The sequence below is a fragment of the Manacus candei genome, unplaced genomic scaffold (genome assembly GCF_025592945.1).
Source record: "Manacus candei isolate 608988 ecotype Guabito, Panama unplaced genomic scaffold, ASM2559294v1 h1tg000011l, whole genome shotgun sequence".
NCBI classification, from domain to species: Eukaryota; Metazoa; Chordata; class Aves; order Passeriformes; family Pipridae; genus Manacus; species Manacus candei.
The window spans coordinates 11,675,814-11,690,182 of record NW_026138059.1 but is presented as its reverse complement, the minus strand read 5'-3'; the positions used below and the strand labels follow the sequence as shown (position 1 = coordinate 11,690,182).

The following is a 14,369-nucleotide window of genomic DNA, read 5'->3' as shown; positions in this document are numbered from 1 at the left end:
CCGTAAAGTTCAGATTAAGCCTCTCATCACAGGTATATTGAAATGAGCATTATCAGCTATCACTATCTGTTAAGGCTGAGAGTTCAGATAGAGTTTCCACAGTTGGCTGCCAAAAATGAAATTTTCTTTTACTACAGTATTGATATCTACTACAGCTTATACTGTTGTGATGTGAGTCAAATCCATTTTTTTACAGTTCAAGGAAATTCCAGGCATGGAATTATATCTGTATTCAGAATTATTGAAATACTGTATGAAAAGACAAGTATTCTTTTATGTATGGAATTAAACAGTATAAATCAATCTTTGAATCCTGTTATCAAATACGATGAGATGAAAGACAAGTTAAATAACATCCTGCTATTACAGCACCTTAAATCTTGGGGTTTTCCATTCTATAAAATTCAATTATTACAGAATGTTTTCTACAAACTATTCTAGTTCTAAAGCACTTAGATTTTAAATGATATTTGAACAAAACGGTTGAAAATTTATTTCAAAAGCATGTCTTACCTCCTTTATATTAATAGGTGTTTACAAGAAGGAAGAAGCCCATTTGCTCTTGAAAGTTTTCCATATTAAAGGACCCAGTGACATTTTTGTAAGCAAGTTTGAAAACGACAACTGGGCTCTAGATGGTTATGTAAGTAGCCAGATTGCCAAGGATAAATCTTACTGAGTGTAAATTTTGAAGCAATTTCTGGTTACCTCTGTGACTCTACCTATTTTTTTGTATTACAAATGTGGAAAACAGCACTCTAGATGTCAGCGCAGAGATTGCATTACCTTTTTCCTTTAAAAATATGTATACAAACTTCTATCTGCCATTCTCCGAGTAGAATTTTTAGTTTATGAAAGGGAAGGTGGAGTGAATCAGCATATTTTGCCATGTTTTTGCCTTGTTTCCTTGGATGGGAGAGGGAATTTTACCTTTAGAAATATTGTCCTTTTTTGGTTTGGTAAATAATTCACTGCAATAAAATTACATCTAATCTTGAAGAAAAACAGTGCTGGTTTACTCTTTGCATTTCTCCTTTCTGCATCATGATGCTTTCTATGGAAAATAATTTAAAATCTGACAATTCAGCAGGTTTCTATATCTGTATACTAAATTATGTGTATGGCATTTGAGGAATTTTAAAACCCAGCAATATATGTCAGATATTTTAAAATCATTCCAGGTGTTATTTTGAAACTTTGTTTAATACTGTTGCAAATTTAAAATAATAAATATTGTATAAGCATAGAGAATTCACTAATATTTTAAAGGCTAAAAGTGAAAATCTGGACTCCATATTATTCTAAGTCAGAAAGACAAATGGTTTAACATTGTTATTTATTTGTTTCAGAAATCCTTTTTTTCTGTTTCAAAAAAAAATCTAGGTATCCTCAGGGCTTGAAAGAGGTGTTTTTACTTATCAAGGTGATATACATGGAAAAGACTTCGGAAAATTTATGCTCCAAAGACAAGGTAAATGCTTTCATAGAGCTTTAATATGTATAATCTTTTTAGGTCTTGCAAGATCGAATTCAACAAATTACTCAACTATCTAGCTAAAGTAAGCACATTTATTTCATGTGACTACTATTATAAAAGACATAATGAAATATGCATATTTGAAATTTACAGTTCAAATCCTAATTTAACTCTGTTTAACATGTTACTATCATAGGTTTTCTAGCACAACAACCTCATGAGGACAGGATACTCTTAAAGAGAATGCCATTGCAAGTGTTTGCTTTTTTATGAATGTCTTTTTGAAAGTAACAGGGGTGTCATGGAATGCAAACACAATTCCTGCTCAAATGTATAAATCATTTAAGAAATTAAAGGGACAGAATCAACCCTAATTTTGATAGTGTCATTTGGATAGTGCTTGGTGGTGGTGGATGTTTTCAGAATGTACATGTATGTGGACAGAATTCTACTTTATTGTCAGTAATATGAAATGACTGTCTGAGGTATGTATTAGAGCTACAGTTCAAGTGCTCCAGCAGCTGGTGTAAAACTACTTATTTTCTTCATAAAACAATTTTTTTCATAAATAAAAAAATAGAAATAAATAAAAGAACTCATAAAAACTAAGAAAACATTTGCTCATTAAATATAAACTCATAAGATATTTTTGGCAAATACCAAATGTAGACATCTGCATTTCCTGATCCTGGAACTAGTACAGAGTGATCAGAATATGGTATATACACAGAGAAATACTGGTCTAGGAAGAGGAGACAGCCTAGCCAATATATCTATAGCAGCCTGTATGTACATTTTATAAACTGCCTTAGCTCCACTAGCTTCATTGCTGCTGTACCCAATGCCCTTTAGAGTTCTGTCGAATTTCCCTTGTATTTCTTTACCCTATTAACTACTGTAATAGCAGTTATGCTATGGATTTGCTCATCTTGGCCACCTATCAGATTGCTAGATATGTTTAGTCACAAGGCTAATAAGGAGCTGAAGTGTCCAAGTTACATGTGCATTCCTGGACTGAATGCCTCTCATCTTCAGCTTTGACATCTCAGCAGACATCTTGCTGAAAATGCAGATACCATCTCTTTTACAAGATTGCTAGGTAGACACTGATTTATAGAGATGAATTGCTTATTGTCTATTGAAGAATCCACAGCTAAAAGGAAACAGCACATTTCCATCCAATACAGGTCATAATATCTGTCAATACTCTCTCATATTCAAGGATAACTTGCTTTGGTTTTTAAATCTATTCTGTTCATGAATATTCTCATACATCCTCTGACTGAAGACTTAACATATTTCTGTTTTTTCAGGAAGTTAAATTATTTGCTGCCTTTACACTAAGCCAGAAATACACATAAACTGTGCATGCACTGGCGCATACATAAAGCAATATAAATTCTTCACCTGCACCATACTTCAAAGCGTTTACTGAGAACTACTTGCTTAAGTGTGAAAGACCAATCTGTTTGATGAAGAGTTCTCTATAATACAGTGCTAGGAGAAACACTGGTCTCAGTAGATATGCTCAGTCTTGGAACTTAACAACATGAAAACAGAAAGGACTTTTCTTCCCTAGTACCGTTTATCTTCTTTCAGAAGCAATTCTGGTTGTAGCCTTAGAAAATAAGGGCAAAGAGAACTCTGTTATCAGTCTGTCAAAAGATCTAGAACTGTACCTGAGCCTTCTTAAGAGGCTCAAGTTGTGACACTAAATTATTTAACTTCTTTTGCCAAGTTATCAGTCATTGCCAGAGGCTTTTATTTTGTTTTGTTTTAGCAACTTGGTCTCCAAACACTACACATCTGTGGCTAGATTCATTTTTAGCAATTGTTTGATGCCTGTGCCTCAACACTGCACTTGTAGAAGATGTTTATTCTAAAATCTTGTTAATTTCAGTCTAGACTGTCCTTTAAAATTGTATGAAAAAGTGGCTTTATGAGAACAGAGATTTACTTCACCAAATTATTATTTTCCTGTATTTATTTCCTCTGGATAAATACAATGACCCACTTCTCTTCCTTTTTTTTTTTTTCTTTCAAAGTACTTTTTTAGGTTCTTTGGACTGAAATAACATATCTTGACAAAAATATGAAATATGCATAATTAATTTGCATCTATGGTATATTGGGTCAATGGCTGTGAAATACACGTTCATTTCTTGAAATTAATCAACTCTTAAAAGAATTGAACATCAGGGGACATGAATTTTAAATTTCACTCTATAAATCATCCTTCCTCTCCAGATCATTTGACACAACTTCCATCATTCGTGAAGAAACTCTGCATCTAAACAGGATACTCAAAGCTTCGGTGTACACAACTGTTGTGTGTTAGCCAATGCACAGATAGATGGCTAGGAGTAATGAGCTAGGAGACTATATGTTAATATGTGTCTACACCCAATGAGGTACCTTCACAATGACTCTTTGCTATCCAGCAGGTTTGGTCAGGTGAAGAAATTCCAGCCTATATTGTTTCTTGGAAGCTGCTGACTTGCTTTCAGTGTTGGTATTTTTGCTCTTAAATCCTTGACCTGCTAATTGTCTTTGTCCCAGAAATTACTCTTATATATGTAATTATACTTTTCTTATGTTTCATGGCTCTTGCTGTCACACATTCTCCAACTTCAACAGCAGTTCTCTTAGTAAAACTGCACCGTGCTGTACTGATGCCAGTCAATTGAAACTCTGGGCTAGGAGTCAAAAGAGAAATGCATATGAAAGATCCAAGCAATAGCAAGGAAATGTTCTTTGTCATAAAATCAAAAAATGGCTTGGGTTGGAAGGGACCTTAAAGATCATCTAGTTTTAACCTCTCTGCCACTGGCAGGATTGCTCCCACTAGATCACGTTGCACCGTATTTTCTTTTAAAAAAGTACTATTTTCTATTAGGTAGAAATGAGAAAACTCAGCAGCCATCCAAAGGGTAGAAATACACAGCTTGTGCAGTATTGGCTTCACTATATGTTATCAAAATTTGCATTTCACCTGGCTGCTGCTAAAAAACACCCTCTTATTCTGTGAAATATTAAAAATCCCCATTTATAATCTTACTGGATATCTCTCTATTAAATAACACAGTTCCCAGTTACAAAGTATGGCTGTTTTAATGAAAAATAAACCAAATTATCTTTTGCATACATTTTTTTGTTTCCTGTATGTATATGCAGATATTTCCACTATTCTGGTTTTAGCTGTGTAGCAATGAATACCTTGATTTGGGCAGTACAATAGGCTTTCCCATTTCTTATCATGATAACACTGTCAGAAGAATTACAAAATTCACATCAGGATATATTTAATCATAAACAGCTCTGAAAACTATTATAATAAAAAGACCAGATCATGTTGAAGTTATATTGCATCTCATGCATGTATAAAATTCAAATTATGCAGAATTGCAGCAAAGTTTCTTTTCCATAATGAAAAGCACACCCAATGCACAGTCTGGACCTGGTTAATACTTCTCCAGTGCCAATTATAGGTTGTAGATTTCAGTTAAAAATTTCAAGCTTGTTTACCCTAAATGTGGTACTTTAAAAACTGTAGAGATATAGTATATTTGATTACCTCCAGTAGGAGTTTTGAGTATTAAGTATTAAATGTAAATCAGTAATCAAGGATAGATAACTTGAAGTTTTTAAGTGTAAGTTTGTACCTACTTTTAAATGTTTGGTTACACAATTTTTATTGTTGGTTTTTTTTATTTATTAAACATACCAAAATATTCATACCAAAAATTATTATGAATGTCAAACTACTGTTTGTTTTAGATGTATTCTAGTTAGATATTTTATAGTTTTTCTGCTACGTATAGACTAAACTGTATCTGTCATATATATGCCATGATAATAGTTTTGAGTAAATTGACTTCATTGATCACACGTAGTTCTATTTTGAAATTTAAATAAAAGTTAGACTATTAATTCCAGATTTTTGTTGATATAAGCTAACTACAATGCTAGCATATTTTTTATTACTTACTCCAAATAATTGGAAAAAAAAGCTGGTGATTGTGATAGTTAAGGATGAAGAAAGTGGTAAGTCCATGGGGTTTTTTTCCAAAGTCTATCACTTCTTCTAATCAATAAAAATTTCAAAGGAACATTTAAATTATTATTTCTAACCTCTTCTCAACTGTGGAAACTACTTTAGTTTATCTGTCTTTAATTTAGATAGGTTGGAGAATGTGCAGTACATGTGCAGTGCAATACAAATACATAAATTTATGCCAAGATTCTTTCCACACCTTGAGTGTTTGGACAAATACTGGATAACTGAAGTCCAAGGATTTTTATAATACATTGATTGTATTCTAACCTAGTTCAGAGGTAATTAAGGTACTTCACAGTAGTGTGATAAAGTTCATAATATGATCCCAGCTACCACAATATTAGTTTTATTAATTTGAAAAGATCTTCTTTCACAAGTTCTGAATATATATACCAATGAATATACCAAGTCTGAAATGTGACAGAGGATTAAGACAGTGAAAAAGATTGTAGTACACTATTTTGTCATGTTAAGTGGTCAAATGTGGCAATACTGAAATTCCTAGGGAGGTTGACTTTATTTTAAAGGCAACTTAATTACTTCCCAAAATTTAATACATTTTTTAAAAGTATATATATAAAATGTATTATTAGCAATTGAAACATCAAAAGTTTAAAGATATCTCACAGTTCAAAAACTTATTTCATTTGTATTTTGCATTGAGTTTGAACTGCAAGAAATCATAGAATCAAAGAATGGTTTGAGTTGGGAGGGACCTTAAATGTCACCTAGTTCCAAACCCCCTGTCATGGGCAGGGGTGGCACTGACTAGGTCAGGTTGCCATGGCCCCATCCGATCTGGCCTTGGACACTTCCAGGGCTCATAGAAGAATTGTTACTTTTTTCTCATTTTTTTTCTTTTCTCAGTTTTTCTACTTATTTAGATGTCTTAGTAGACTGCTGAAAGCAGCACAATGTCTCTGCTATAAAACTAGTTTGTACTAGAGTCCTAAAAAGACTGATCGATGCTGTTGCTATCGATGAGGGAATTGTGGTGTTTGAAATGCTGTGTGCTCATGAGTTGGAGCATTTCTAAGAGGGAAACAGCAGTGTCTCCTATTCTCCTCCACTATCATCAGCAAAAATATTCCAGAATATAAGCACAGACATCTGCCCCAGCCACATCCTCCCTGTATTTTTCCTCTGTCTTAGTCTTTCCTCCTTGGATAGAATCTATATTTCTTTCTGAAGAGCTGTAGGTTCAAACTGGCAACATGGAGTTGGCTCTCAAAATATATTTTTTGTCTATACAAATTTTATATATTTTCATTATTTCACAATTTGAATTGTTAAGATGGTCAACTATTTAAGCAATTTAGCAATGTGTCTCTTTGTACTGATGGAAAAATGCTTTCTGCAGAGTGCCTTACAGTCCACCTTATCTGCTTGTCCACAAAAGGAACCCAGCAAGGCCATGCCACAGGCCACTGTGTTTGCATTCTCTGCACCTCAGGTTTATCCCAGTGCAAACACAACTTCCAGAGGGACATGCACACAGGTGCACAGACTTGGGAGTGCTACTGAGCAGAGTAGAACCACTGTGGTTTATTGCAGTCACCTCAGTCTTTTCTTCCTTGTTCATGTTTGTTGTGGTCTCACTCTGCTTGTTCGTTCTAAGCTGATTATTAAGACTGCTGGAATAGAATTAAAACTTTTGCAGTATTAATATATTTCATAGAAGTTATATGGCTTAATTTTATTAAATTGACTCAGATGTACTTTGTAAATATTTTATTTGCTGAATACTGTTTCCAAAGAATTTTGATAGTTACTGATGTATTATGAAGTGGAATTAACAAGATTTTTTCTGTGATATTGCATTAAATTTATTTAAAGTTTTTAAATAGAATTATTTTATCAAGACATTTTCTTTCATGTTTGAATAAAAAGTTAGTTGGATGGATAACACGGGAATTTTGTTTCTTCCCCTTTTGTTTCATTTCAGGTCCTTTAAGTGCAGATACAGACCTTTCAAATCACTATTATGGTACAAACAGCAGTTCGGTTGCAGCTGCTATCCTAGTACCATTCTTTGCTCTAATATTATCAGGGTTTGCATTTTACCTCTACAAACACAGGTAATGTAAATATTGTATATTCAGTAACTTAATAAGTTTTTGTAGTTTTAGTAGGTAACTGTAACTAGAGAACACAATGATAAAGTTTTTAAGAGTACCTTTAGTCTAGAAAGACAAATATTCCTGGGTATTCCTGCGAAGGGGTTCAGTACAGGGCAGTTCTTAATGATGAAAATTCTGAAAAATTAGTCTCTCTGTTAAGGAGCAAAGAACTGTCAACCTTCTTGGTTCGTTAGGCTGAATCAGATTGAAATCTCAGGTTGCATGTTCCATTTTTTCATTTTAACGCTTTATTACACTGAATGTCTGCTGCTTCTTTCAAAATGCTTCTGAGTATTAATTATACAGGGTAAAAAATCCATAAATCCCATGAGGGAACAGCCCATAATGAGACTACTTATAGTATGTACTGAGTCAGCTAGCAGACACTACTAGAATTGGCACCATGTCCTGAAATGTAATATAGCCTTTTGTTGGCAAAAACTGCTCAGGAAGAATTTTCAGGTAGCTCCTGTTCTGCAATGGAGAGGGGTGAAGCCTTAAGAGCAGCTTGAATGCACAGGCATTCAGATTGTGAGGAGAAATGGAACAAAAAGGAAATATTGCTTTGAAAGAGGAGGCAAACTCCAAAAAAAAATATTGTGACATAGGGGTACATTTTGTGGTTTATTCTATGAAATTTGTAATGTCCTACAGGAGCAGTAGAAATATGTATATATTTAAGAGAGATAAAACTCATTCTTCAGACAAGCAGCTATAATCCCTCTGTTTATGGTATGGCTGGTGCACCATTGCAGTTATGCCTACCTTAATTTAATTTAAATACATTAGATACTTGAAAAAGGAGATGTTCCTCATAACTTAGTCTTTCAAAGAATATTCTTTCTTTTTTTCTACTTTCAATCAATTTCTTCCATTAAACCACAGTTTTTAGAGGGGATATCAGTGTTACATTGCCATCAGAAAATTAAAAAGTTGATTTGTGATGTAAAGTAATTTTAGGTCAGTTTTATTCTTTTCAAAATTAAGGATGTTCCAATGGAAAGAGAACAGAATCTGTGAGTTTTGAAGGGACTTTCTTGAAATTATCTTAATGACCAGAGTAACAACAAGAAATTTTCAAAATTATGTGATAGTAGTTATGCCACTAGAGGCTTTCTATGTCAGAGAATTTGAAGGTCTTCTTAGGGGATTTTATGGATGTTTCTGCTGCACCTACGTCACATTATCATCATTTAATTAGAACCGGGCTTGTTAAACCTTTTTCACACAGTTTCTGCACCTTTTGTCTGACAGGCAAGGATTGCTTCAGCAATGAACACAGCATCTAACCCTTTCTGAGCAAAATTAAAATATATATGATTCCTTACACTTAGGAAAGCTCCTAGTTAAGTTTTCTAAGATGCTTTCGTAATTATAAAATCAAAATATGCAGAAATAGACATATTTATGAGAACTATTTGTATATTGTCAATTTCCATTACTGACATCTTTCAGTGATAGCTTTCCCTATCTACTATCCAAATAGAATAGTTTTCTAAAAAAGTTTAATTTTCAATAACTTGTTTTCTGAAGTTTTATAGTGAAATTCTTTTCTAATTTTTTTTATATTTATTAAGTACCAAGCACTTTTGCATTCCTTCATTTCCTTTCTTGCCTTATACATATATAAACTTGCCAACTACATATATAAACTGATATACTGAACCTCCTTGTTATATACTTCTAGATGTTAAGATATTTAAGATTAAGATAGTAAAATATTGTATCATAGGATATCATCTTATTGGATATATCATAAAGTCCACAAAATTCTAGTTTATTTTTCATTTAATTATTGGCTTAATATGTTGTAACAGAGCTTTGCAAAAAAATGGGAACATCTTGAAGTTTTGATATCTCCTTCATAGTGAGAAAAGATTATAAAAAATAAAAGTGTGGTTCCTTTCAGTATCATTTGACATTGAGTTGTCAAAATTTACGTGAATATTAGTCAGGATTTGATCAATCTGATTACGTGTGTTTGGACAAGGTATTTAAATGTGTTTATTGTTGGCAGTATTTATAGAGATAGGCAGACATGCTATGAGAGATCTATCTAGAATAATTGAAACTGCTGACACTTATCTGAAGGTTTCTACCACTAGAAATGCAAGATATTCTGGACACTTGCTGTTCTATGTAGACAGGATGGAAACATTAGAATGTTTATTTTTAAGGGTTACTAATGATAATTTCCCATCTTTTTTTCCCCAGAACAAGACCAAAAGTACAGTACAATGGGTATGCTGGACACGAAAACAGTAATGGACAGGCTTCATTTGAAAATCCCATGTATGACACAAACTTAAAACCCACAGAGGCAAAGGCTGTGAGGTTTGATACGACTCTGAACACAGTTTGTACAGTGGTATAGCCTTCAGTGCCCAATATGACTGATTCATAGCCATACCTCTGATGGACAAGCAGTAATTCCTTTGGTGCCATATACCAGTTTCCCTTTTTCTCTTGGCTTTGCTGCTGTAATCTTTAACATCTTCTGTCAGCCTACATGCAGCTAAATTTTCTGGTAAAAAACGTGTCAGTCTTCGGGGGATCAGACAAAGAATATTTTTTCATCTTTAAGTTGGATCAAAATGCCTGGCTGCATCTGCTTCAAATCAAGGCACACTCTAAGGAAGACTGCCAAATCATACCAATTTGTCATATTTGATGCCTCAGACTTTCATATTTGTATGTGGTTGGGTGCCTTTCAATGCGTTCTTCTGGGCACTTGGATAAATCCTTTGAGTACTGTGACAAATGATAGCACCACAGATTATCCCTGGGAATATTCTGAAGAAATAAAGCTCTCTTGAAGGAGGAAACAGCCTTCCTTGAGGTTGCATACATCTGAAAATGCTTTACCATTGAAATCTCAAAAAAATTAAGGAAACTTAGAGTGTATTTCATTCATAAGGCAGTTTTGCCAATTTCCCAATCAGCCATTAATATCGCAAAATGTTAATGCACAATTTTTTTGCACTAGGGTGTTATGGCTGACTGAGCAAGATACTGGTAAAAATATACAGGGTTTCTACACACTGTCCATTGTATATAGACATTTACTCACTCTTTGCTAAACCAAACATTCCACAATAAATTTACTTGGAATATTAAATTATGAGCCCCATGCTCAGCACCAGTTAAAATCTTGTGCGATAGAGAATAATATTTCTTTTGTCAATTTTTGACTAAATTTCATTGTAAACATGATAACAAGTCAATGGAGACTTTCAGCCAGAACAAGATCCCATTTCTAAGAAATTTTCATTGCCACTATTGTTTTCTTCTGAAATCAGTCATCAATCACCATTGTCAGTATCATACTATTTAACAGCAGGGGGGTTAGCAGCTATTGCTGCTTGCCATGTACAAATGTGAATAGTAATTTATTTTAGATAGCTCATAAAAGCCTGTGAGCCTGTGCTCATAATACAGTCTTCCCTTTTGCATTTTTTTCCATTTTTTTTCCTGTAATATGACATCATTTTCTGATGTTACATGGTACTAAACCACATTACAGTAGCATATATAAACCCAGTGCAAATTGTCTATAACAAGCTGTCATTCAGTTTCTACGTTGAACAAAGAGAAATATTCAACTATCTTTCCTGTTTATTTTCAGATTTTTTAAACACACTGCTTACTGCTTTTGTACTTATACAGTTTGACAGAGACATTTATAAATATGAAGGCTGAGTAAATCATTAACATTTTCTTAGGATTAGAGGGTTTATTGAATGAAAACAAACCAACAAACAAAAGATGCCATAGAGAATATTAATTAAATTGAGTTTTAAAATTAGGAAATTACAGGAAATGATGGAGCAAAATCTGGTTTCAGTCATACCCATTGAGCTCAAAAACCAGAAAAGTTGCTTTGCTTTTCTTACAATTCAGGGTTGTTTTTTGATACTATTGTTTTGGTTTAGTTTTCTGAATTTCAAACTGTCCTAACGTCCATTTGGTATCAAAAACTGTAGAAAAATGTTTTTGAACTCCATATATGTATGTAAGTCTGGCTGTTATACACAAAACAAAATGGTAATATAAGCCCAGTAACAGGTTTTTCAGCTAATGTTGCAGAACGCAAAGAAAATTTCAAAGGTAACCCTCGATCAGCTTAACAACTACATCTGTTAGATGAAAAATACCAGCAATATAACACAGTATTGTAGGGCCTCCAGCTGTTATATTCTTCATACGAGCAAGAAGCTCTGAAGAAAATTTAATAAATAATCCTTTCCAGTCAGTTCCTTGTTCATTTTGTCAGTATTTTTTGGCATTCTTGTTTGTTTCTGAGGTTGTGCAGTAAGTTTCATTTCTCTCTCCCATCTCAGATCCCTTCTCATTTCCTGAGAAAAAACAAAGTCATCAGATAAAATTTGTTGTCCTGATCCTCCCCCATGTAGAGGAAATTAAGAGCTTGGCAAATGAAGAGCTTCCATAGGAACAATGGTCCAGGAAGGGAAGTTATTGTGTGATTAGAGTTTCTGACAGGTGTTCAAAATTGACATTACTGCTTTGGAGGTCTTCCTGTAGTGGCAACGGCAGAAAAAAAATTGGAGTTTTGAAAACAAGATATGTAGCTATTATTGATGTTTTCTACTCCTGTCCTTACAGTGTATTCTTCAGTGCCCTGTCTCACCATCAAGGAATGTGCTGTAGAATAGGTGCCAGAAAAAAGAATATTTAAAATATTCAATCTTTTTTGTTGGAGAGTGCAGATCTCATGAATCCTTTATGCAGTGGTTCATTTTGGGGAGGTTATGTAAGGATTACTTATCCTGAGTGTTCTTTGATCAGGGACACTCAAAATAGGGGCACACTGACAAATTATCCTAACAAATTTGCTTGGAATAATGATTAAACAGGAGATTCAGGCTGAAACCCAAGTAAACAAAGCTCTCATAGTTTAATCAGTTCTGTCCACATCCTTCAAATGACTCTCCTTCTCCCCAGTTTGAGTCTTCTGTTCAGGTTGGATCACTTTCTCCTGAAGTCATTATGCAGAGGGCTGTGTTTGCATATATGGTGCTTCATCAGAATGAGACTCTTAAAATGATGTGCAGTGGCTGGGTAATGGCAGCCAGGAAATCTACTTTTTGAGATACATGCAGAAGACTTTTTCCCCCAGAGTTGACCAGATCATTATGACGAGCTAATAATACATGCTATATATTTTTTTTAAAAAACAGGTTATGTGCTTCAAAGCTGTTAAAAACTGCTGCTTGTATCACACATCTTGCCTTTCTCCAGGCTAGCTGCAATAATTTTTTTTCTTGTGTAAAATATTTTGTAAACAAAAAAAGCTGTTATAAAAAATAAAAAAAGTGGGAGGGTGAGGGCGGGGGCATTGGGGAAGAACGCCGGCATTATGATCAAGTCAATCTAATTTTCATTCCCACTATTTCATCTTGCCATTTCACGACATGCTGCTGTGACATGAAGTAGGTGCAAAAGAACTTTTTGTACAGAGATATATTTTTTATGAAGAATTTGTAAAATTATTAAATATGCTGTACTTTTTTGATTAATGTAGGTAAATTGTTAAAAATAAATGTTTTTACAATACAAAAAAAATTGTAATTTTCCCAGTAATGTAAAATTTACCATCTTTAGCTGATTTTCAGTTCTGATCCTATTACACATGTATTAATATTAAAGTGGCCTGTTAAAAATAAACAATATTCTCTTTGGGGAAAAAAAAAAAAAAGAAACAAACGTAAAAGATTGTAATATAGCCTGTGCAATGCCACCTACCTTGAAAGCAAAATCAGAGTTCTAATTAAATATTTAATTTTAGATTTTCATCTTTTGTGTGACCTATTCTTATTTACTTTTATGCTTTTAAATCTCAGATATTGAATTTTAATTACATCAGATTGTTCAATAGAGTCTTAATCTTGTCATTTTAAGTTCCCAAGTGTTATGTAACTTGGCAAAAAATTTCAGGTGCTCTCTAGTGAGATGGGACCTACCTCCTGTTATGTTACACTCATCATGCAGATTTTAAAATGGGACTTAAACTATCATATAATTTGCTTGTTTTATAAAAAAAATAACCTGTTTGCTCTTTCACAAGCCTGCATCCTACCTATGGAATTGATCAATCACATGGAGCCAGAGGTATTTCTTAACATCTGAGAGCTAGTTCTTCAAATGTATGTACTTCAAATGAAATAAAAATGTTTACATACATAAATATAGCCACATATATTAGTGTTTGCAGACTCAATACCTAAAATTCTAAACATTTTTTTAAACTATTTTAGTCTGTATCCATGTAAAAGATTTTTATATTTTATTCACTTGCTGACAGCTTAACAGTCTTCAAGAATATTCTACCCATTATTTCTTTGGGTATCAGTGGTAGTAAATGACCATGGTTCATTTTTAGGAAAAAAATCAAGATATGTGCAGGTCCTTGCTGCCTTTCTCATCTTCACAATCTGTCCATCTGGTAATACGATATCTTATAGACCGGTGTTAAAAGTTCTCATCTCTCACAATGATCTGACTTTCTGTTTTAACTAAGCTATAATCTATAATCACTAACACTATCAATGCAGGTATCGAGGCTTTATCTGAAAGGAAGTTGTGATATTTACCTCTTAGCACAAACAGTACTCTAAATATGTTGAACAAGTGAAATACTGTTCTTTTCACTATCACCAAATCACAGTGGTAGCTTTTAAAAATTATTTCCCCTTAT

The 14,369-nt window shown here is 33.5% G+C and overlaps 1 protein-coding gene across 5 annotated transcripts in view; it reads left to right on the top strand.

The window, feature by feature from the left end:
* CSMD1 (CUB and Sushi multiple domains 1) overlaps window positions 1-13,796 on the top strand; it is a 1,077,494-nt gene extending 1,063,698 nt beyond the window's left edge. For all 5 annotated transcript variants that reach the window (XM_051778075.1, XM_051778073.1, XM_051778072.1 and 2 more), the window contains 4 exons: window positions 531-643; window positions 1,384-1,471; window positions 7,480-7,612; window positions 9,869-13,796. In XM_051778075.1, the coding sequence (XP_051634035.1) occupies window positions 531-643; window positions 1,384-1,471; window positions 7,480-7,612; window positions 9,869-10,028 (494 nt within the window). In that variant the 3' untranslated portion in view covers window positions 10,029-13,796. The remainder of the gene's footprint in view (window positions 1-530; window positions 644-1,383; window positions 1,472-7,479; window positions 7,613-9,868) is intronic.
* Window positions 13,797-14,369: the final 573 nt, after the last annotated feature.